Source organism: Syngnathus leptorhynchus, chromosome 6, assembly GCF_054491065.1.
Source record: "Syngnathus leptorhynchus isolate UIUO chromosome 6, UIUO_Slep, whole genome shotgun sequence".
In the NCBI taxonomy this organism is placed as follows: Eukaryota; Metazoa; Chordata; class Actinopteri; order Syngnathiformes; family Syngnathidae; genus Syngnathus; species Syngnathus leptorhynchus.
In genome coordinates this window covers 4,138,518-4,162,431 of record NC_141200.1, presented here as the reverse complement: position 1 = coordinate 4,162,431, position 23,914 = coordinate 4,138,518, and the positions used below count along the sequence as shown (strand labels likewise).

The window sequence follows — 23,914 nt, the reverse complement described above, 5'->3', positions numbered from 1 at the left end:
CAAGACTTTTAAGTGAAAAAGCAAAAGCTGCATTGTGAGAAGAAGAACCCCTCGCAGGTCCACATTGTCCGCGGGTGACAGAGAGACAAGATGATGAGGATGGGTGGGGGGTGAGGAGGGGGTGACGAGGGGGGTGGGGGGGGGGAGAGAAAGCAGGAGGTTGTGCGCTCCCCTCCCATGGAAAGAAAGAAAGAAAGAAAAAAAAGATCTCCAGAAAGCAGCAGGCTGGCTTGGCTGCTGAGCGAGGCAGAGCTGGCTCAGGTCACATGACATGCTTGGGGAAGCAGATTTCAGAACCTTGGACAGGGACCACATCACAACATGCTGCACTAAGTCCTTAAAAAAAATACACACACACATATTTGTTGTAGTATAATAACATGCTGCACCACATCCTAATACTCCCCCCCCCCCCCAAAAAAAGACATATTTTTTGTCGTGCCACTCAGTAATTGTACATTAGAAGCCAGCTCAATGCAGTTAAATCTCCAGAAGAGCGTCATTTTTTTTTTCATATGCAGGAGTGCATTTGAAGTATTTCCAAATACAAAAAAAAATTGGCTTTGAGAGGCAGTAGCATATCTTATGAATTGCAATCAATGCAGATCAATAACTCAACAAAAATGTAACCAGAGGCACTGGTCGCCGACCTTTAAAGCTGTCACTTCTCACGTGAACAGAATATAATGTTTTCTACAATTTGAAGTCAATTTAAAGAAGAGTCAAAGCTGTAAAAGCAACATTACTTCCTTTAACGCGATGCACTTCTGTATTGATCATATCAGTCAGATATTGATTAGAGTCATTGTAAAGACAGATGGGGAGAAGGGCAACAGGCCAAATGGAAAATCTTCAACCTAATAGACTCGGTCAAAATATTTAACCCTACATTGGGTTAAAAAGAAAAAAAAAATCTCATATTTGTTGAAAACGTCAATTTGAGTTGAAAGTACCACAAAATATATTTCGTTTGTGGAAAAAATATATATCAGCCGTCTGTGGCCCCATCTTGTACTTGAATTTGATATAGAAGGAACAACCGCGCCTAAGGAATAACAATCAATCAGAGACTGATGGCGTGATTTATGAGCTGTCAATCATTTGTCGCACACTCGCAGAGACACTGATTGTGCTAAACTTCTGAGATTGCGCTGTATTTCTAAATATGCAGCGTCAGCAACATGACATCATGTAGGATTTTTTGGGGTCTGTGTAGTTGCAGAGCTCAACAATTAAAAAAAAAAACACGAACAAGCAAAACAGCCAATCTGCCTCTCTGAGCATCCAATTTGTTTAAAAGGCGCAGTCTCTAATCTGCTGCCATCAGTCCTTGGGCGTCTTCTTGGAGAGATTTATTTATTACCGCAGCTTCATTGTTATCCTTTCTGTCTTCAATCTATTTTGCTATAAATCCGTCTCCCCCTCCTGCATCTTTGACGATAAGTTTGTTATTTTCATTTAGTTAGCTGCTCCATGTACTTTAAATCCATTCGTGTCAAGACGACGCAGGCATTAATTGTGCAAATAAGCGACTGATTCTTCCCAAAAGAGAATAATTGAAGATGATGACAGTGATGACTTTGCAATAGGTTAGTTAGCAAGTTAGCAGGCGGACTGTTTCCTGTCAAACCATTTATTTTAAATTTCTGAAATTAAATTGATATTTTATTTTATGTTAACCTAGCAACAAATGACACACATGATATGAAAACTATGTGACTTCAAAGATCCATTTCTTAGAAAAACTCTGAAACAGTGACTTTCAATGCTAGCATTAGCTTAGCACATATGCTTTGCTTTGGTTTTGTTAGCATTAAGCTAAATGGACTTTCACAAGGTAAAGATCCAGTGTGTGGTTGTTTTAAACTTAAAATATATAATTCTCTCAGTTTTTTGTTTAGTTTAACAGTATATTCAACTCACAGTTTAAGGCCTCTTTTTTTTAACAACATTTCCAAACCGTGATGTGAACTGAATCAAGTTTAACAATTCACATGGACATAACAATGTTCAAAATATTTTTTTTTTTTTTTGGGGGGGGGGGGGGGGGAACATTTTCTAGACAGAAAGTAGAGATAATTCATTGCTTCAGATCCACATGCTTGCTTTCAAATGGGACGTTGAAGAGATACGGGCAGAAAGGTGGCTGGGGGGGGGAATCCACGCCATAACAGTCAAACATCACTGTCAGTCTTGTTGGACATTGTGTGATCTGTCCCTGCATGTATGTGTGCGTGTCTGTGTGTATATAAGCCAGCGGGATGTGTGTGTGTGTGTGTGTGTGTGTGTGTGTGTGTGTGTGTGTGTGTGTGTGTGTGTGTGTGTGTGTGTCATCTGGTGTTTTCCGCTGCTGTCACAGAGGATGCTGCCTGCCTGCCTGCCTGCCTGCCTGCCGTGGTGTCCTTCCCCCAGTCGGCCATGAGAAGGCTGCGGTCCTAATTACATGATCCTGCACGCTTCTAATTCACCATACCCCTCTCAAATGACATTTACTAATTACGCCTTCCTTTTTATAGAAAGACATTTTGTCGTTTTTATGCGTGCAAGGCTCCCTCATGCCTGTTGTCGTGTGGAGACTAAATAAGTTGTGGCACTTAGAGGAAGCGCAAACGTAAACAGCCATTTTAAATCCTTTTAAAGCATGATGCCGTGTTTAACAATCTGGATTAGTTTTACTTGGGAGGAATGGAATAAAGGGAGCGATATATATGTGTGTGTGTGTGTAGTTGGGGTGGGTCGGAGTGGCTCTGCAATGCAGTAGAGTTGGGACAAAAAAGAAGAGTTGAAGGAAATCAAAATATGCTTCACTCAAGTCGGCCATTTTTTTTTTTAAATGGCTTTTGAAGCAGTTATGATTAAGACAATGGCCAAGCGACGTGTGATGTGATTTAAATAATAAAAAAAAGAATTCAAGCAATACAACATCTTAAAAAGTAAGCTAAATTACATTTAGGTCATTGGAAGAGTTTCGTCAAATCTAGCATTGTGTTTCTCCACTGCAAGTTGTCTGGTGACTTTTCTATCATCTGACAATTGCATGCTGGGATATTCACTCTTGATACAGAGCAGGTCGCAATAAAAAAAAAAAGGGTGTCTGAGTTGTTGTGAAAATGGCACTTGAACCACCCAGAGGTGCACTTGGGCCCCCTCAAGTCCTCCCTCTGGTGTGCAGCACACACCAAACTCAGGGAAATTCATTCTGGACTTAATGAGAGCAACTACAGCAGAGAACGCCTCTTCTTGTTTTACGGGCTCAATAATCACACTTGCGGTAACCCGGTCCGATTTATAGTACAAACCAGTTTGGAAACAGAAACAGGGCTCTGTCGTGTCCTCGCTATTATGGGAGGTTGACGTGATCCCGCTGCTGCTCCCTCATTCTTCGCTGCCAAGACTGGTTAGCCCGCCTGTCAATCACAGCTCACAAATAGGGAGGGGGGGGGGGGGGGGCATACCAGACATGATGTTCTGACAATACTGTGACTGTATCGCCACGCCTTGCTCAGTCCGATCAGTATTTTTACCACTGGTTCAGTTTGATTACAGAATAATGGCGGAGTTGTTGTCACGATAAATAAAGGTAGCCACAATGTTTTTTTTTTTTTTGTAGACAACTGCGCCCACGTGTTGTGTAACAGTGCCGAGATGTTCCCGGAGGCCGCTGGGTCTTGGTCACATGCAGGCAAGGATGTCTGGCTTGGTGCACATACAGAGTTCATGGTCGGATGGGCAAGAGAGGATTGTCACTGTTTTGAACAAGGCGTGCATATATGGTCGGTCAACCTGCCATGTTGGACATTCATCATCTCAGAAAAGTGCCAGTCAAAGTCTTTTTTTTGGAGGGGGTCTGGAATTTTACTTTCTCCTTCCATGTTTTTTTTTTTTTTATGCCAGATGAAACAGTGTGTACTGTTTGAGTACGCTATTCTGGGAGCAGGATATGAATAATAGAGCACCAGGGCCTACAATGTTTGTTACATTCCCTTTCCGCTGACCTGAGTGCGCAGACGAGAGGAAGAGACGCGTGGAGGAGTGTCTGCGACGAGCCCGTTTTAGAACAGCGACGGGGCCGGGTCGAGCCGGAGCCAGCCGGGCCGTGGCACCATCCCAGCTTTTGTGTTCTTGCCATCTCGCCAGGTTGGCGCGCGGACTAGCAGCCGCAGCGGGTCTGTAATTGAATGTAACACTCAGCGGCCTTTTTCTGCGAGGTGCCTCCAACAAGAAAACAATTGAAGATGTGCATGACTAGCAATGAGTGAGTGCGTGCGTGCGAGGGAACAACAGCACCGAGTCATCATTATGCACAATAATGTAGAGCCATGTTAGATGCATAGATAAAAAGATATCACATGAAATGAATATGTCACCGATAGAATAACGATATCGCCTACACGCATTAACAATTGTGTGTTCATATCACATCTCATCTTACTGACTTTTTTTTTTTTTGTTGCCTCATCCCAAATGAATTAGTTTAGAGTTCATTAGAGGGTGAAAAGTTGTGCCTTTGGCCCCGAGGTTCAGGGTTGTGTGTTTCCAGGTGGAGGAGGCCGGCTGTGACTGTCACAAAGTGAAAGGAAGGTCTTCAAGCCTCACAGGGAAAACTCCTCCTGTGATTAAACATTACCAGCTGTCCTCTGCTGAGCATTGTCAACTTTTCAGCTTGTTTGTTTTGGGTCACCTTAACCTTGAAAGTAAAAATTGCCAGACACTGTTTCAATGAGTTATCGTATGGGTTTACAAATGCAGTTAAAACTCCTTTGAAAGTGTAAACAAAAAACCCCAGAACTACTTGAAAATAATGTGTAAAATAAATATACCCCACTGCGGGTTTTCCACGCCGCAACAACGAGGCACTCTAAAGCGGTCGGTTGGGAACGAGAAAATGCATTTTTGTTATAGGCATAGCTAGCATATCGCCACTGCTAGCTAGCTATGGCTACAGATGTAACCTCAAGTTTTCCACGGTGTACACTATGATCCCCCTCCTCAAAAAAAAATAATCGTATGACTGAAATGCTGAAAATCAGTTCTACACAACATCACAACAGAATATTCCATCTTTAGTTTCAACAATCTTCAAACACGTATCAGGTAACAAAATCTCTGAATTCACCGAAACTCTTTTGTCCTTCTCTATCTACTGTACAAGTTGATCTAGGAGACAAGCAGTGGGCTCAAAGTAGGCCAATTACCAGTCACTAGGAATAAAGACATTAATGCAATGTGGCAGAAGCCAAGAAGAGCAGCGAAGGCAGGGTGTCTTCTATCAGCTAACATGAACTCAGAGGGGACACATAAACAAGCCCCCCCCCCCCCCCCCCCCCATTACATAACTGCGGTCTTATGTTGTGGACCCACCCACTCTTTGTCATGTTAACTCATCCTTTCTGCCTGGAAATTTGGTTTCTCTTTATCCCAACCATTTGATGTACCTGTTTCATGATAGATCAAATAAAATTCACCATTTTTGCACGCAGTTCTTAAATTTGAACCAAAAACCAAACATGCAATTTTTTTTGTAGCAATGCACAATGAGACATGGGTAGTCATATAAAAAAAAAAAAAAAATCAAACACACCGCAGGAGGTTTGGCCAACAAGCCCCCCCCCCCCCCCCCCCCCCACACACACACACACACACACTACTCAATCAATGTCTAGATAAAATGTGAGCATGACAGAAGCGGGTTAGTGAGGTCAGATTAAGATCCATATGCTGACCTTCTCTTTTGGCCACCTTCTTGCTCACACGGGCCCGATCATCAAGGCTATCGATAGGGGACTAATGAGCCTTAATGGTCCTATCCTGGCAGAGGGCTATCGCTCACGCTACGGCCCAGTGCTCACCGGGGCCACGTTGGCTTGAAGAATTGTTGACGGGGTCCTAGCAATAAAACTTTCTATTTTGCACTTTGGCTGTCATGTCTTTTTGGCATTTCTCATTTTGAAGAATGTACGGACTCAAAGTATGATTTATATATGCGAAAAACGTTCTTTCTAAAATGGCGAATATCTGTAAATTGACTCGAAGAAAGTGGCAGGGAGGAAAAAATAAATAAATAATAATAATAATAAGTCCGACTGCATTTTCGCTCCAGTCGGTCATCTTTTGTCTTTCCACCTCAATGTAATCATAAACACATTCAGAGCCTTGTGCGAGCTTTTATGCATCGTGTTACAAATGTGCAAGCTCACCAAGGCTTGCAAAAAGTGATTCAGCCATGAACTGTGAAAATGTCAGTCCCTATTAATACCACTTCTGCACAGAGGCTGCTACATCCAAACGTGTGCACTTGGGCTACTGTATATTTAGATGATGGTGAACATTATAGCGGGCTATTTATGTCGCGCAGTGCACTTTTGTGGTCCTCAGAATAAGGGCTGCAGCCCAGGGTTTAATAAGCCTCCCTTCAGTCTGCCTCGGTTAGACTCAAAGGCGAGTAGCAGCCGCCTGCAGTGCGCAACAACAGCTCCAAATCTGATCCACTTGGACAAGTCAATGTGAGAGTGTAAAAAAAAAAAATATGCCATCCATTTCCATTTGACATGTCTGCGCATCCTAGCTTCAATATTTCAACGGGTTCCGTCAGTGATTATTTTTTTTCCCAGGTCTTCTTGTTAAACAAACACATTACAATAGAAAATATCAGCTTTAAAATATAAATTAATATGAAAAACACAAATTCATTTAAAAGTAAACACCTTTACTACAACAGAAAAAAAAATCGGGCAAAACAAGCATGGTGTAAACATAAATCAGTAAGTCAATAAATAAAAAAAATTATATAATGGAGTCATTTCTGTTCAATTGCAAACACATTGAATCTCCTACAGTGAATTCCTTGAAACAACTCAAACCATCTCAGTTCACTGCACGTCTGCTAGCACTACTTGGGACTCATGCAGCTATTTATTTGCACACCCTGCCTGAGGCTTAATTACATTTGCACAGTTCAGAAGGTCCTCGGTTGTCGCCTTTGGACAGACCTCCCTCCCGAGCAAAATGTTGAAATATGACGCATCGAAAGATAATAATCTTCTATTAGTTAGTGCATGAGAAGGCCCATCTTGGTAATAAACAGAGAGCATACAGTATGTAGGGGGGGGGGGGGACTCAAAACAGAAGCTCAATGTTTCAACCTCGGGGCTGTTTGCAAGCATGTCTGCGACGGAAGCACAACTCACATGGGCTCACACATGCACACTGAGCTCCGCCCGTGTACCATACGGACGAGCATTAAGAGACAAGAGAGGGAAGCACAGTTGACTTCCTCTGTCGTTACTCACACCTGCAGTAGGATGCAATCACCATAGCAACAAGACTTGGCAACAGTGTGCAGAGTTGATATTTGAGGTTGTGATCTTTAATACCCCCCCTTTTTTTTTTCCTGCAGTCTTTGGCAGAAATGTACGTTCCTCGTGTAACAATGACGTTGGTTTCTGTTTTTGTGATTTGATTGTATAGAATTGACACTGATCGATTTCTACGGGGGGGGCTTCGTTACAATTAGCTATGGAAAAATATACAAGACCATTGCAAAATTGATATAGTGTTTGTTTTCAATTATCTTAGTCCACTTGTATTTTAATTTTACCATTACTAATGATCACTTTTGTTTGATTTTTACAAACAACTGAACACGTTACAAAATCCAAAAACAAATTTGATCAGCAGCGTTCATTTGCAGAAAATATAATCGGTCAAAATTAATTTTTTCCCACGCCTGTATATTTCTCCCGGCTTTCTCCTATTTGAAACGCTATATTTTTTTTATAATGCACTGCGGTCAGACGACAACCAGCCCTCTTAAAGCCGGGATAGGCTCCAGCTCACCCGTGACCCGATTAGGAATAAGAAAATGGTTGGGTAGTTGTGATTATTCTTGCAGACATGGCCAGAAGATTTTTTTACGTTCTTACAAAAACTCTAAACTGTATTAATAGTGCTGCAGATGACTTTTATAGAAGGTCCAAAAGTCTTTCTTTTAACCGACGATCTTGTATTTCTGCTGGCGTTCGTTTCCTCCATCCTTAAATATTCATCCGGCAGCCTGTTTGCGTTTTTTCCAGAAATGCAGCCTCATCATGTACTAATAATGAGGCCCGTGGATACAAATTCCACAGCTGAGGACGGGCGACTAGACCACGCCATCTAGTGGCTAGAGCTCGTAAATGACAACTCTTTAGGATATCCATCTATTTATTTTTTTGCAGGTGTATGACAGGTCGAGGAACACCCTGGATTGGTAGCCAGCCAATCACAAGGCAGATACAGCCAAAGTATTCAAATCAAATTGTAAAATAGTCCATTAGCTTTTTCCCCCCCCCCACACAACAATTACGTAAAATACATGTTCTAATTTACATGACTATTTAAAGATCGCTGCTTAAATTAAATTAAATAACGCATGTGTATTATTTCTCAATCCACAAGCATGCGTCTTTTGAACGCGTCTCCCCTGATTGGTCAGAGTGGATCACATGACCGCAGCGCACCACTAACAACAGCAGTATCTGGCGTGTATGGCCGAAGAAGCTCAGCTGTATTATTTCTCAACACGTTTCCCCTCTTAATGGTGTTCCGCTTTCAAGCGACGTTGTGGCGGCTTGCCGTTCGCACCCGCAAGTAAAACCTCTCGTGGTGCTTGTCGCTGCCTCGTCAACATGTCTACGACGGTCCAGGATGAAAGCTCCAGTCAGCTCAATAAGTTCGAGAAACTGTCCTGGAGGCCCTCGAGTCGAGATTCAGGTGCGCAAACTAATAATGATAAAATATAGAACTGGCAACAGCCATATAATAATAATAATAATAATAATAATAAACATTTTTATATTTGATATCAACTGCTTTGGGGGAACGCGATGCTTGTGTTGTATTCAACGTGTCAGTGTTTTTATGAATGCATCATGCACTCATGCTAAGGCTAGCTACGTTTAAAGACATAAAATGCAAATTTCTAGACAGGCATCAATGTGCATGACGCTATATAAAAATAGATTTCCATCTAATTGTATATTGCATTTCTACATTTTATTTGCCGAGCATGCAAACAGCACCAATTTGATGCAGTGTCGATATAATACAGCTAGTAGTAGCTGATTACGTGCATACATTTCTTTTTTGGTCATCCTCCTCTAGGTCAGAGGTCATCAATTTCAGTCCTGTAGGGATTTGATCCTGCATGTTTTAGATCCAGATTTCAATGATGAGGATCGTTTTCAGGCTTTTGTTGATGCATTGATCATGTAGTGGCTACGCAGGTTTTTCTCGACATTATGGTGTGCTGGGGTTCCAATCTGGGGTCTACCCCCACAACTCATACCTAAAGCCAGCTCACCTTTAACCCTAAAGGACAAGAACTGAAGGATTTGATTGTACAGGCTTCAAGATGAGGGCACGCTGGCTCCAGGCTCGACGACTCTTATCCCCCGCTTTCCCCAACCTGCGCATCCCCAACAGATTTCTGAGAGAAGGTAACGCATCGTACTGTCCCGACACGCTCGGACCACGAAGGAGATCCACATTTCTGTTAATGTTCCCAGGACCTTGGGTGCCATCGGCCCGTAGCGGACACCGCTGTGTGGCAGACAGCACTCACCTGTACGTGTTTGGAGGCTACAACCCGGACTTCGAGGAAGCGGGTGGGGCGGAAAATGAAGACTTTCCTCTCTTCAGGGAGTTGTGGAGGTTTCATTTTGCCACCGCCACCTGGCACCGCGTTCAAACGGAGGGTTACGTTCCCACGGAGCTCGCTTCCATGTCAGGTGAGGGCTGTTAAGAGAAAAAGGACAGATATTCTGAGAAGGGGCAGTGTACACTTTGACCATTTGTTAAGCTGAATCAGAAGAAGGCTGGTAAAAATGCTTAGTCAGCTTGATTTGATGTTACCCCGCTGTAGCTGTCTTCCATGGGAACAATCTACTGGTGTTTGGCGGTACCGGCATTCCATTTGGTGAAAACAACGGAAATGACGTCCACGTTTGCAACGTTAAGTACAAACAATGGAACTTGTTGGGTTGCAAAGGGACCAAGCCCAACAAGATCTACGGCCAGGTAACTACGGCACAGCATTGTCGTATTTTATTTTATTTTTTTTCAGTAGATGGCCCAGAAATATGCTGTGTTGCCCCTTTGCAGGCGATGGTCATCATAAACGGTTGCTTGTACGTTTTTGGAGGGACGACGGGCTACCTTTATAGCACCGATCTGCACAGGCTGGACCTGACTACCAAAGAGTGGAGCCATCTCAAGCCCAACAACGTGCCCACAGATCTACCAGAAGAGAGGTGAGATGAAAGCACGAGAGTTGATCCGAAACAATGCGGCATCATCACGGTGTTATTGGATGATGGTCATAGGTACAGACACGAGCTAGCTCATGATGGACAAAGGATATACATTCTAGGAGGCGGGACTTCCTGGTCATCGTATCGCCTGGATAAAGTAAGACTGTACAGCGGGTTGAAATTAATTTGTTCCAAATTATTTCAAAATGTATTTTGGATTCAGAAATAGCACTTTATTGTAATTTTTATTTTTTTTTACTTTTTCCAGATTCACGCATATAACCTGGAGACAAACTACTGGGAGGAAATAGCCACCAAAGCCCATGAAAAAATAGGTCAGTGCCTTAATGCTTTGAAAGTTATTTTTCCAAGATGGTAGATTTGTATATTATAGCCATTGTTTGATTGGATATTGATAACAGGATATCCCGCTGCTCGACGCTGTCACAGTTGCGTGCAGGTCCAACACGGTGAGTCCTCCTCAATAGCAACCATCTCTGTAGCTTCTGCTACTTTGACAAACTACCTCGTGGTTCTCCCTCACAGAGGTGTTCATTTGCGGCGGCTACGACGGTCAGTTGATCATGGCCGACTTGTGGAAGCTCCACCTCGGCACCTTTCAGTGGACCAAGTTGCCTGCCGTCATGCCGGAGCCTGCCTATTTCCACTGCGCCGCCGTCACGCCTGTGAGCCGTAACATCAGGACTGTAATGAGAAGAACAAAAAAAAATTGACACTGGTCATTTTTTTTTTTTTCAGGCGGGTTGCATGTACGTCCACGGCGGCGTGGTGAACATGTCAGGGAATCGACGTACGGCCTCGTTGTACAAAGTGTGGCTGGTGGTGCCCAGTCTGCTGGAGCTGGCCTGGGAGAAGCTACTGAAGACGGTTCCTCACTTAGCTCAGCTGTCCACGTTGCAGCTGCTCAGCCTTGGACTGCCACACACGCTCATCCAACGGCTCAAGTAGGTAGACATCTCATCTCATCGTAGGAGGAGCCGCTCCGCGATGGGACAGACGTGAGTGTTGCATGGTGAACAGTCGTTTAAAAAAAAAAAAGAAAAACCCCAACGACTGACTGTGGTTGTAAAAATTGCCTTCTGGAGTTCAGTCTGATTTATTTCCTTAAACATTTGGGGAATGTGTTTCATTTTAGAAATCTGTGTTGAGATTAACTTGTCTGTACGCACCCTAATTTAATTTGGTCAACTGTGATTTTTTATTGCCTCGGTAACTGGTTTGCATTTTTCGAGAGGCGTTATGAATTTTTTGCGTCCAACTGTTCCACTTCATTGTATATTGTTCATATTTTTGTTTTGGAGCAACAGAATGCAATAGCGTGGAATTGTGGGACAAAAGCAGGAAGTTTGTGGGTGTAATGTTCAGATGTGATTATTCGAATTGATTTTTTAATTTTTTATGTTATCACTGTGACTTCTAGTGCCTCCTTCTAGTATTTTTGGGGTTTTAATTTTACACTTGTAGTCTTGTTTTTCTCCATCCGGTGCCTTTTGAATGCTCAGATTCCTCTTTATCATTGACGGTGCTGGTTGCGTGCAGGTTACACTAAGCCACTAAGTTGTTTTAAATCAACGTGCTGCTGTTTACTCCTCTGTTGTTGTTGTTGTTGTTTGCTTGTTTTTATAACTAAATGTTGCCCGAACCTGTCATAAAGAACATTATTTTATTATTCATGATTTTTTTTTTAACTGTAAAAAGGTACAGTTTTGAAAAGCACATTTTTAACCTCGGGACACATTCAGCACTGTAATGACAATTTAATTTTTCCACATTGTCACTTTACTTCATTTGTTAAGTCAGTCTGCTGCAGTGTTGAAAGTAGGCCTTGCTTGTGTTGGAGATGTTTCTATTTGTGATGTTTGATCTCTCCTGCATGTTGGAATGCCATATTTGATTCTGTAAATTTGTCTAATTCTCGTTGTGCAATAAAAGTCAGGCAGACCGTTTTTTTCCAAATATTTGTATGGAGGAGTATATTGCCACAATTTCACAGTCATTTTTTTTTTAATTAAAATATCACATACTATTTTGACACACTGAGGTAAAAAAAAGTTAACATTGTTCTATTATTTATCTCTAAAACAAAAATACAAGATCGAACATTTGGCTCTTTTACAGGTACATCTTAATAAATTAAAATATCATGGACAACACAATTTTGACAATTTGATAACTGTGATCCAAATTAGAGTACACACATGTTGGTTGAACATGTTTTCCAATGATTCATAAATTTTGCACTTTTTAAGTTGACCTACTGAAATAAACTTGACTATTTTTTTGATTTATTTAGATGCACCTGGAATAACAGTCACAAGGAGGGATAGAACCTTCCTAATATTCATGAATATGCTTAATTCTAAACATCAATATGAAATATTTAGGAAAAGTCCTATCAGGATCAAGTTTTAAAACATGGAGTGGTACTGGTTAAGATCTTTGGAGTTTATAATTTACTTGTGCAAACACTCCACACAACTTGTAATGTTAGCATCAATGCTAATGTTGAAGCACTTCCTTTTGTTGTCCATTCATTATACACACTACTCACAAAAGGTTTGGGTTATTAGACTTTGGTGTAAAATTTCAGGATGAACCTAAAGTTCACTAAAACATCGCAATTGAATAAAAAGTTAAGTTAATCTGTATATTAAAATATTTTAGCTTCATCCTGCCCATTTTATTTGTGAGTAGTGTCGTGAATAGGTCCTCCAAGTCAGCAGCCTGCTGGTGATGGAGCAAAGTAATAGAGAGCCAATAGGATCAGATAGACAACTACCAGAGCTGTACCTGCATTTTAAAAACACACAAGGCAGAGAAAAAGGGGAAATATTTTATTTTTGAACTCAGTAGCAGATAGCTGCTTTTCCCTGAATTTTTTTTTTTTTTTTAATTTGTATAAATAATAATCAACATTTTTTTGATAATGTTTTGTAATTATGCTGTCAATTTACAGGCTAAATAAAAATTAAATAAAAGACAGAAATATTTGTAAATAATTACCTTTATTATAAATTGGGCAACTAAGAACTTGAACTTATGTTAGTAAAATAAACTATTTGAGACATGGGTTAATATTGATTGAATTATTGTAAATGACACAATGAAGACATTGAAGACAAATAAAAAATGGATTATTTTTGTATACGCTGTTCTCAAGCACTTACCTTGAAAATAATCTGATTTGCCATCCATGAAGATGTAGTTGACCAGAATCACGCTGAAGATACTGGTCCAGAGGTGTAAGTCGCTGAACAAGAGCACAAAGCCCACATCCTGACAAAGCAGCAGCAGCATGAATTAAAAAATCAACTTGTCTGAATGCCGCTAAGAAAAATGAGAAGACCTTACATAAAAGATATTGAATAAGACGAGGATCGGAATCTGAAGCATGCAGACCTGCACAGCGATGCAACTTCCCACCTCTAAACTGAAGGCAAAAAGAAAAAATTATTGCAAAGAGCAAAAGTCACATTTGAAATGTAATTATGTTCATGAAGGTACCTGAGACTTATGTTATTTTGAAGTGCAAACTGGATACCGTTGACAATCTCAGGGATCTCGGGAACCATGGCGAGAATCGTTACCCCTATAAAATACTGGAGAAGGAAACCGATAAAAACACATTCAGCCCAAGACAGAGTCACGTAACCAATTAAAACTATTTTCTTACTAATTAATTCGATTTTTCAGATATTTGTATTTTACTTAAACATTTCATGATCTGACTTTTACTTCTTACATTTGTCAAAATAGGCGAGTTCATTTTTCAAAGTCCACGGCTGATGACAGAAATTAAAACCAAAACAAATTATATCCAGAACATATGGCTGTTTTACAATATAAAAAAATTCCCCAAAAACAATAGTTTGACCATTTTTGGCTTTTTGACCATTTCAAAAAAAAAAAAAATTGAATATTGCCCGAGTCATATATCCCAACCTGGGAGATTTGAGGCTGATTAAGGATGGGCTGGATGTGTTCTGTGGCCAGGTCGGCGCAAGCAGACGTCAACACGGTGGCCAAGATGAGGATGAGAAGAGACCTCCATCGGGACCAGTGAACTACCGGACCACCGTGCTGCTGGTGACCGCTTTCTGGTTGGAAAAGACCGTGACAATTAGCATCAATTAGCATCAAAGCGGGAATATAATCCTACCCTGTCTGTCTCCAACATGGATCTCGTAGATGTGGGAGTGTGTCTTGAGGGTGAATATCAATCCGATGATGTAAGCCACGGGCAAGAGGGCCGACACAGTGTACACCAGGGGCCTAGAAAACAAAAAGAAGTCAACTTGTGTTCAACTAAAGAGGCTCAGATTTCCCGAAGCGAATTGGGAAAACAAAATAACAGTATGCAGTGGAAAAAAATCTGTCATGCTTGTTTCGAGGAACTCAAATGTCTTACTGAACATGGTGATGAAACAGTGTCCCGTTGTTCTGTTAAATAGAAAGAAAGAACCATGTGAAATTTTCTGCACACGGTACCATTCTGTCCGAGTGAGGGCGCTTACCACATCATAGTGACAATTGCGGCAGATGAAGTTGCCCGTGGTGTTGCTTGACGTGGAATTGGTGCACGAGTCGCAAACAAAGTTCCCATAAGCCTTGGAGAACAATGTCGGGGCGAAGACCCCTGTAAACATGATTGTTGGATTAAGTTTACACTGACGACAAGGCCCAGGAATCAAATTTCCAAGCTTTCACTTACCTCCAACAGAAATGAAGAGCAGTGCAGAGCTGACTCCTGTGCAGCGGCTGTTAAATCTTTGCTCGCGATGTCTCAACCCCCCAATAATCATACAGATGCCCTGGAGGCGGAGACAAATGATTGCATTCCTCCAAGAACATTGCCGCATGTGTGTGTGTGTGCAAAATATGACGCCTCACAGGGATGAAGAGGATGCAACCGAGAAGCGTCCCGGTCAGAGCGGCCTTCACGACCTCCTGCAGGCACGGGTTGGCTGCCCGGTGACCTCTCAGCAAAGCCGTTATGTAAAAAGTCAACTCTGTGATGGAGCCGAAGGTAGCGTTGACGACGGCGCCCACGGCGAAGTTACTCTGGGCCGAGATACTGTGGGATGGTTCCAAAAACCGGTGAGAAAGATTTTTTGGGTGTGTGTGATGTTATCAAAAGAAATGAGCTCACCTGGCGATGCCCATGCCGATGTAGTGCGACAAGGGTATGATGGAGACGGTTGCTATGGCAAACTTGACGTCAGAGCTGGCATACTGGTTTTCTCTGTCTAGGTAGCCGATGATCAAAGCAATTATGACAAGAGGGAGGAGGTCTGGGAGGAGGGTCAAAGGGAATAACTGTTCTTCATTTTAAAACATGGCAAATATGATTTCAATCCAAATTGAATCAACTGATGCTTATAGCATGAAAGGATACTGACAGCAAAAACATTGATGCCATCAACAGTATACTTGTAGTAGTACCAGTTTGCTGCGTGGTAGCAACACAGCAGCGTCCGGCTTTTGAAACCTTCACGCTAAAGTACAATCATAAAATAATGTTCATGAGTACCTGTGTTGTAGTTACCCCCCCCCCCCCCCCCCCAAAAAAAAAAATTAGTTCCCTTACCTTGCTCTGCAAACTGGCTGACACACACACATCCTCCGGAGGCAAGAGAAGGATGACGACAAAAGTGCGTGCGTTCATCTTGGCAACAGGAATGGTGAAGACCAACATCCACGAAAGGAGGCAAATCAGAGAGTGGAGAATCACCAGCGGAGGATATCCCAGTAACAACCACACATAGGTGGAGAAACGACACTATAGGGGAAAATGCATGTTCAATATTTTTGGGTCATTATATTTAAAAACATGATCAAATGTTACCCAGTAGCCAGAATGCGCTGGTCGCTCGGTTGCTTCCTCTGGCACGGGACTCTCGGCAGGTGACGGCAGCAGCACAGGCAAGTCGTCTTCTATCCAGTCCACGGTGGACTCGCAATCAGACATTTGCCCATATCTGCCTGTATGTCCAATCTGTAAGAAAATGTAACGTTAGAATAATAATCACGTGCTCACAATCAGAAGATTGAATGAAGGTAGACAGTGTGCACACTTGAGAATATGGTAGAAAAGATATCAATTGCCAAGAATGCAAAATGTGTTGAGCCCTTAACAATTCATCTACAAAGAGAAAAACGAAATTATTGATTGGTCAATAAGTTGTACAAAAGAAAAAATACTACACAAAAATAATTAGGCCTGATTAACCTAAATAAGAGGATTCCAGTCAAAAAAAAAAATATATATATAAAACACATGTAAATATAATAGATGGCTATGGCCAGGTGTAATATCCAATCAATGCATACATTAATACCTGGTGAACTAACTTTCCAAATGGCCACAAGAAGTAACAGGACAGCTTCCAGCAGAGCTGTCCTGAATAAGTAGAAAAGAAAAAGCATAAGATGAACTGTTATGTTGGGCATTAAACTAGTCTATCGCGAGTTAGTCTGAAACAAATCCCGTGTGCTAAACCTACCATAGGGTGCACCAATGACAGTGATGAACATCAGTATGCCCACCAGCAGGTACATCAGGGAGAGCCACCAACCAAATAGAAACACATACAGCACATTTCCACATGTGATGAGATGGCCTGACAAAAGGGCAAAAGAAAATATCAGTCACATTTTTAAATTGTCTGTATTTCTTCATTAAATCTGCATGAAAACAACATTTTAAAATAAGTCATCTTTAAAAAAAACATTTGAGCCCAAGCGCATCAAAATTCATAGTGTTGGCTGAAATGTTGAGAAAGGACTTATTCAGGTGCCTTTTTAATTCCATTCAACCAGACTGAAGAGATCCACAGAGTCTCTAAGTGTACCTGGACCAGTATGTGGCTTGATGACGTTGAGTTCCGAGTAGAGCTCTTTCACCACTTCAGATCTGTCTTCAAAGGGACGCTCGGTCACGTGGCTCTTCCATTTTCTAAAACCAAACTGAAACACATTCGGACATATATAGGGTACTTACAAAAAAATAAAAAATTCATTGCGAACCAAACATGAACTACAACCTTCACAGAATCTAATATGACCGTGTAAATGTTGACTGTTTTAGTATTTTTGGCACAATATTACAACTACAAAACTGATAATAAAAACGTCATCATCATCATAATAACAGTAACGTCATACTCTGTAGTTGTTGACCAGCTTGTTGGCTTCCACTTCGTTCTCGGCTCTGATGGTTCTTAAGCTTTGAATCTCCTCCCAGCTGTCATCGTGGGGCTGATGGTTTGGATCTTAGAGGGTCGACGAAAAGAAACAAATGTTTGGTTCAGCCAAATTGTAATGAGAACAAACGTAAACTTTGCCACTACTCACGTGAATGTGCTGACAGGTATTTTCTTGCACACTGGTTAGGAGATTCAGGTTGGTGTGTGGCCGCAGGGGAACACTCCACTGAGTGATATTGTGAACCTCTGACAGTTGTCTGGTCATCTTGTTGTTCCGATGGAGGATCTGCAATGCAGTAAAGACAAATTATTCATTCAATTTCTAGAGCGTGTTTTATCAGGAGAGCTATGCCAGCTGACTTTGGGACAAGAGGCGTGGGACAACCGAGACTGGTTGCTCGACTCGAGTACTCCGATGCCAAGTACCCGATGCCACGAGTGCTAATTAAACCAATGACATCATTTTAAAGTTTTGTTTTTTTTTTCTATTCTGATGTCATTCTGCTATCAAAATGTTAAGTTACAAAAAAAAATTAAAAAACACACGAGCTATTTAATGGCAGTGTTGTCATGTGAGACAAATACTTGCTTTCATGAGTAAATGTTGCGCAATCCTCGTGACTTCTCGCTTTCCATGGTTCTGTAATAACTTCCCACTCACTCACTTCCCACTTTTGTGTCTCATCTGCTGCAGGAGGACGCAGAAATGCCGATTTTCATAACGAGGATTTTTACAGGAAACTTACTGTGATGCACACGCATGAGGCAAAGGAGCTGTCACTCCATTTCTAAGTCGTCGATACATTTCTAAGCCATTCGCTGAGCCCCGCGAGAATAGTACAAATAAAAAAAATGCTATTGCCCATGACTGAAGCCGAAGGTAGCTTACCTTGAGAGTCTTCAGCCGGCCTCTTCCTCCTGCGACTACTGGCGTCTGAACCCGGCGAAGATAAGCGAGACATCTTGGGTTGCCGTGCAAAGCGACCGGAGGTACCCGAGTCGACCAGCTCCAGCAGTACTGAGGCAAGCGGATTGACGTCCGGGAGTTAGCAGGTGGCATTATGGGAAATGTAGTCACTCCATAGTTCTTAAAGGGAAAGCTCCCTAATAAGAGGCAGTATGGGAAAAAAAATGATTGAAGTGTTTCTTTTGACGAATTTGTATTTGTAGTTAAAAATTTAAAGCATAATAATATCCATCATATATTATATGTCTATATATAATATACAGATAGAGATATGAGAGCGGGCTAGCTAGCTCGATGGCTAAATAGCTTGAGAGTCTTACTTTATTTAACTCCTCTCTATAAAGTATTGAATACCTATAGTGACGCCAAGCTTGGCACAATTACAGCTTGAATGTGAATATGATCTGCATATTAAAAAAAGTATATTACATTGTAAATGGTAGAAATTTATACTCCAAGTAAGCGATTAACATGCCCCCTGTTCTACTTCCCGTGAGTGTCATCTAAACCTTGAACTGCATGATGCTTGCTGGTGAAAGATAAACATTTAACTCTATATTTGTTTGCTGTATTGTGTTTCAAATAAATATTTGGTGTCAAATACAGATTGAGGTCACAAAGGCCTTGTGAAAAGTTTGAGTGACCCAAGTGTCAAGCTGAGCTTTCACCACAGGAGATACACAACAAAAGTTTACACTGCGTTTGAAGAGGGAAAAAAAAGAAAGGACTTGATTGGTGAATTTTTTTCAACCAGGAGAGGTGGTACTTTAAAGACATCCTGTTTTTCCAAATATAAATACGGTGGGAGGCATACAGTGTATGGCGCACTTGGGAATTGTCTGGATCAGACTTCAGTGAAGCCATGATCATACGCTGGAGTGCCATCTCATTTGTGGGACTAGCGCTGCTATGGTGCTTCACTTGGACAAAGGTTGGAGCTTGGTTGCCACCTGGACAGGAAGAGAATCGACCAGAACTGCCTTACATTCACCCTTACGATCCGCAAAAACCACCTCGAAGTCCATATCCGAAGCCTTCATCCCCACAACCATCTCACCAAGGACTACTAGACGATGTATTGCCACCTTACGTGACTGCAGAGACAAATTATCCTTTTCTAAGTGCTGAAAAACCAAACGTTCCTCCATGGCTGTTTTTCCAACATCCATCATCGCAAAACCCTCCACCACCTCCTGAAGGCCAGGCAGATCCACCAGGATCTGGTTCGTATGGCTACTTCAGACCCCCCAATCAGCCGAAGCCACCAATTGTGAGACATTCTTCATCTGTGGACTCTTCATTGGAGAAGCCTCCTGGCATGGGTTATGGGCCCGGTCCTTGGCTTAGTCCTCGTTACCCCGTCGCATACAACCCAGCGGTTCTTGGTTTATCACAGTTAAGTCCTTCAGGGCCGAATCCTCCAAGTAATCATCGACTACCCTTTATTTACTACGATTCCCTGCCACGTTTTCAGGGACCCAGTAATCCATCAAACCCAAAACCTGTGGATCAGCTACCAAACCATCCTTCGATGTCTGGACCCTCCGTGTTCCAAGGTTTAGAGTCACCCGATAGTTTGTTACCCCCAAATCCTGATAATCCTCCATTTCGTGGAGTGCCTGGGTTTCAACCTTCCCAGCAATCCCGTAATCCTCCATCTGACCGATCACCGAAGCCTTCGTATTCTTTACCTGTTTATCCTCCAATGTTCCAAATGGCTAAGAGCCCAAATGATCAAACTTCAAATCCACAAAGCGTGCAACCTCGTGGATTTTATGATCCATATTTTCCGCAGAAACTTCCGCCACCGCCTCCTGGAAAACAGACACTAGTCCCTCTCAAACCTGGTGTGCAAGACCCTAACTTCCAGAACTGTGATGTGCCAACAGTCCAAAGGATCCAATGTGGAGGTTTTGGTATTACTGCCACTTCTTGTGAAACCATTAACTGCTGCTTCGATGGGCGCAATTGCTACTACCCAAAGTACCAAATTACAAAACCCATACAAATCCAGGAACCCAAGCGAACCCACCATGAGAAACAGACACTGATCCCTCGCCAACCTGTTTTGAAAGACCCTAATTACCAGAATTGTGATGTGCCAAGAGTCCAAAGAATTCCATGTGGTGCCTCTGATATAACTATCAATGAGTGTGAAGCCATTAGCTGCTGCTACGATGGCCGGGATTGTTACTATGGAAAAAGTGGTGTGTAATCCATTTTTTTTTCTTCTTTGTTTTTTCTCCAGTATAGTATGTTGAGACTGTAGACTTGTATATCTCAGTGACATTCAAAAGAGATCCGTTTTTTGCAATTAGCTTGAGTGACCACTCACCACAAAAAAAAAATCACTATTGGTGAATACCATTAATTTGACCATTTGTCATCTCAAACCAATCATGTTGTTGTGTTCTTCTAGTGACCATCCAGTGCACCAAAGATGCTCAGTTCATTTTGGTAGTGGCCAGAGATGCCACTCAACCCAATCTAGACATTGAGTCTATTTCACTGTTGGGAGATGGTCCTGGTTGCTCACAGATTGACTACAATTCTGCTTTTTCCATCTACCAGTTTCCAGTGAGTGCCTGCGGTACCATCGTTGCGGTAAGACATTGAATTTATTCTTCACATCCCACACAAAACCAAACGAGGGCTTGTGTGTGAGATATATATATTCCTTTTTCACAATGTCTTTTTCAGGAGGTGGCTGATAAAATCATCTATGAGAATAGGATGACCTCCTCGTATGAAGTTGGAGTGGGGTCACTGGGTGCCATAACCAGGGACAGCAGCTTTGAGTAAGGAAACTTAAAATATCTACAGATATCTGGTATTGGGAGTAAAATTTAGGATTTACTTTTACAACTTAATTTGAACATCTCTAAACTTTGTAACACATTTTTGATGGCTTAATGTTTTTGTACTTTTGCATACCTTGTTCTCTAACAAGGAGCTGAATTGCAAAATTTACAAAAAAAAGTTTTAAACCATGAACAATCAAATTCTGTGTGTGTGTATATAAGTATTCTTTTTCCTCTTTACATTCTTGTTAGACAAAACCTAACCCTTACCCTAAATTCAGAACTCAGATCAAGTTAACCTATTTTAGTGTGTCACCAAAAGTCCAATATCCCAAAACATTTGGTTTCAAAACAAAACATTTGTATTCAACCCTTTCAAACGAAATGCACTCAAACATCCCCCTCATGTAACCTTTCTTTTTTCAGTTTACTCTTCCAGTGTAGATACACCGCCACCAGTTTGGTTGAGAGTATGATTACAGAAATGCTACCATTGCGGAGTTCTCCTTTATCGGTCGCTGCTTTGGGTCCCATCCACGTGCGGCTGAGGTTGGGTAATGGACAATGCTTTACGAAGGGTTGTATTGAAGGTACGTGCACGGACGACCGGTACCCTGTATCGTTTTCGAGACAGAATGTCATGTTTCTTTGTACTGGCAGAGGAAGCGGCCTACAACTCTTTCTATACGGACGCCGACTACCCCGTGAACAAAGTCTTGAGGGACAACGTGTATGTGGAGATTCAACTTATGGACAGGGCTGATCCCAACCTTGTCCTGAACCTTGGGCGCTGTTGGACCACCACCACTGCTAATCCGCATAGCCAGCCTCAGTGGGACATTATCGTCAATGGGTAACAGCAAAACCTATTTACAGGCTCCTTGGATGATATTTTAATCTGCTTACTGTGGTGATGAACTATTCAATTGAATTTATTTCTGACTCAAGGTTCATAAAAGACGCACTGATAAAATTAAGAAAAGGAATTAAAGTTAGCAAAATAGTTTATAATACATCGTCAAGAACTAAAATCACATTCACTTAACCTAAAAAGTCTAAATGCATATGTGTAATATTTCAATATCTTCTTCAGCAATTGAACATTTTTATTGTAAGCAACTGAAAATGTTTTCATAGGTAGCATAGGTTCTCGTAATGTCAATGAAAACATTGGAGGCTTTGTTAAAGGTACACTTTTTCTAGTCATGCAAAATATTCAATATGATGATGTAAAATGAATATACAGAATTAAAATGACTCATCATATTAAATAAATAAAAAAAAAGACATACCGTATTACATTGGATAAACTTTCAGATGTTAAATATTTCTTCCTGCAGGTGTCCAAACATGGACGATCGCTACGTAGCTACCCCGGTTGCTGTCTTCCCTGGCGACGGTGTGAACTTCCCGGGTCACCACAGGCGCTTTATATTCAAAATGTTAACCTTTGTTGACCCCAACTCACTACTACCCCGGAATGAATATGTAATGCACAATCCACATAAAAAAATTTTGCAGCATGTCTGGATGTTTGTCTTAACACATTTTTCTTTCCCAGGTGTTCATTCACTGTAGCACATCTGTGTGTAACACAGCTTCTGGTCACTCCTGTGAGCCTCGATGTTACAGGAAGAGTAAGCGATTTCTTTACAAGAAAAAAAAAATGTCTAAAAGTTCTTTATGATTCTCAACAATATTTGGATTTCTGTTGAATTGTGCAGAGAGAGATGTGACATCTGTGAGCCAAATGAAGGAGAAAGCAAGGACTGTGGTTTCTGCTGGACCTCTGAACATGATCAAACCCTGGACAGCACATAGAAGATATGGCAATTTGCCAGAACCTTTTGAAAAAAATCCATTGTTACGTGATTAGCGGGATGGGGACGGACAGTCGAGTTTAAAATTGTGATATCTGGGGGAGGGAAAAAAAACTGTTGAACAAGGTTTGTCGACTCTCCATCTTAAATTTGAACTCGAGACAGTATCATTAAATTTTGATTTCTAACTTCAACCAAGCAAAACTGACACTTTTGAAAGTGTTTATGATGACCTGGATATTCTAAACAATTGAATGTCACAGAAGAAAGCCTCTTTTATGCATTTTTTTCCCACATCGTGTCTCTGGTAATCATTTCCTGTAATCATAACAATGTTCAAAACAGGACCAATGCACACGCAGGTTTTTAAACAAGGTGAGTTCGATGAACAAGGCCAAAAGAAGCACCTGTGATGGTTCCATGAACAGATTTTTAAAAAAATCCAGTGTTTCCCATCTTTACTTACCCAAGAAACCAATTTTACATTAGAAAATATTATTACCAAATAAATGTATTCCTGTAATCATTAATTTACACATAAATGCTGTCTTTGTGATGGCACCGTGTAGATACACAGATTTATCGTACCTTCTTCCGATTAATGGAAGCACATTTAATTGTTTGGCCTGACACTAGCATAGAAAAAAATGAACAAAGTTGTATTTGTAATTTATTCATAATAACTTGAGTGAAATGGGATCATTCTTTTGGGGAATCACGTAATAATGATAATGTGAGTTTATAAGCTGCAATAAAGGATTTGTATAAAACGGACTTTATTATTGTATTGGGGACTGCAGAATAATATCTA

At 41.4% G+C, this 23,914-nt stretch overlaps 3 protein-coding genes across 6 annotated transcripts; 2 read left to right on the top strand and 1 right to left on the bottom strand.

The window, feature by feature from the left end:
* The first annotated feature begins 8,462 nt into the window (after nt 1-8,462).
* LOC147055407 (kelch domain-containing protein 10-like) lies at nt 8,463-12,266 on the top strand. Of its 2 annotated transcripts, none has more exons than XM_085913819.1 (10): nt 8,463-8,751; nt 9,384-9,476; nt 9,546-9,767; nt 9,902-10,056; nt 10,141-10,289; nt 10,362-10,446; nt 10,558-10,624; nt 10,712-10,759; nt 10,836-10,975; nt 11,049-12,266. In XM_085913819.1, the coding sequence occupies exons 1-10, from the start codon at nt 8,667-8,669 to the stop codon at nt 11,256-11,258; spliced, it is 1,254 nt and encodes a 417-aa protein (XP_085769945.1). In that variant the 5' UTR covers nt 8,463-8,666; the 3' UTR covers nt 11,259-12,266. The 2 variants fall into 2 exon arrangements, with proteins under 2 accessions (XP_085769945.1, XP_085769946.1); XM_085913820.1 differs by having other exon boundaries at nt 9,355-9,476.
* On the bottom strand, nt 11,659-21,841 carry LOC147055406 (uncharacterized). 3 transcript variants are annotated; one of them, XM_085913818.1, is made up of 21 exons: nt 18,912-21,841; nt 18,405-18,533; nt 17,664-17,801; nt 17,475-17,581; nt 17,162-17,276; nt 16,814-16,930; nt 16,649-16,710; nt 16,156-16,305; nt 15,898-16,089; nt 15,706-15,805; nt 15,460-15,601; nt 15,201-15,384; nt 15,022-15,121; nt 14,825-14,946; nt 14,719-14,750; nt 14,470-14,582; nt 14,253-14,407; nt 13,815-13,909; nt 13,662-13,740; nt 13,478-13,586; nt 11,659-13,100 (listed from the first exon to the last, which is right to left on the bottom strand). In XM_085913818.1, exons 2-21 carry the CDS (start codon nt 18,475-18,477, stop codon nt 13,027-13,029), a joined length of 2,259 nt encoding a protein of 752 aa, XP_085769944.1. In that variant the 5' UTR covers nt 18,478-18,533; nt 18,912-21,841; the 3' UTR covers nt 11,659-13,026. The 3 variants fall into 3 exon arrangements, 2 of the variants coding, with proteins under 2 accessions (XP_085769944.1, XP_085769942.1); XM_085913816.1 differs by lacking the exon at nt 18,912-21,841 and having other exon boundaries at nt 18,405-18,598; XR_015066372.1 differs by lacking the exons at nt 11,659-13,100; nt 18,912-21,841 and having other exon boundaries at nt 13,564-13,586; nt 13,852-13,909; nt 18,405-18,601.
* Nucleotides 19,345-23,871, top strand: LOC147055405 (uncharacterized). The gene is made up of 8 exons (XM_085913815.1): nt 19,345-20,689; nt 20,902-21,086; nt 21,183-21,280; nt 21,710-21,873; nt 21,944-22,136; nt 22,624-22,771; nt 22,845-22,920; nt 23,008-23,871. The coding sequence occupies exons 1-8, from the start codon at nt 19,345-19,347 to the stop codon at nt 23,157-23,159; spliced, it is 2,361 nt and encodes a 786-aa protein (XP_085769941.1). The 3' UTR covers nt 23,160-23,871.
* The last annotated feature ends 43 nt before the right edge of the window (nt 23,872-23,914 follow it).

What these genes read in the sequence shown, in the direction of transcription:
- LOC147055407 (XM_085913819.1), top strand. Translation starts at nt 8,667, where the DNA reads ATGTCTACGACGGTCCAGGATGAAAGCTCCAGTCAGCTCAATAAGTTC. An exon ending in GCCCTCGAGTCGAGATTCAG is followed by an intron (nt 8,752 to 9,383) that starts GTGCGCAAACTA and finishes TTGATTGTACAG; the next exon opens with GCTTCAAGATGAGGGCACGC. An exon ending in GGAGCTCGCTTCCATGTCAG is followed by an intron (nt 9,768 to 9,901) that starts GTGAGGGCTGTT and finishes ACCCCGCTGTAG; the next exon opens with CTGTCTTCCATGGGAACAAT.
- LOC147055406 (XM_085913818.1), bottom strand. Translation starts at nt 18,477, where the DNA reads ATGTCTCGCTTATCTTCGCCGGGTTCAGACGCCAGTAGTCGCAGGAGG. An exon ending in CATCAATGTTTTTGCTGTCA is followed by an intron (nt 15,602 to 15,705) that starts GTATCCTTTCAT and finishes CCCTCCTCCCAG; the next exon opens with ACCTCCTCCCTCTTGTCATA. An exon ending in CAAAATAACATAAGTCTCAG is followed by an intron (nt 13,741 to 13,814) that starts GTACCTTCATGA and finishes TTTTGCCTTCAG; the next exon opens with TTTAGAGGTGGGAAGTTGCA.
- LOC147055405 (XM_085913815.1), top strand. Translation starts at nt 19,345, where the DNA reads ATGATCATACGCTGGAGTGCCATCTCATTTGTGGGACTAGCGCTGCTA. An exon ending in TTGTTACTATGGAAAAAGTG is followed by an intron (nt 20,690 to 20,901) that starts GTGTGTAATCCA and finishes GTGTTCTTCTAG; the next exon opens with TGACCATCCAGTGCACCAAA. An exon ending in ACCAGGGACAGCAGCTTTGA is followed by an intron (nt 21,281 to 21,709) that starts GTAAGGAAACTT and finishes TTCTTTTTTCAG; the next exon opens with TTTACTCTTCCAGTGTAGAT.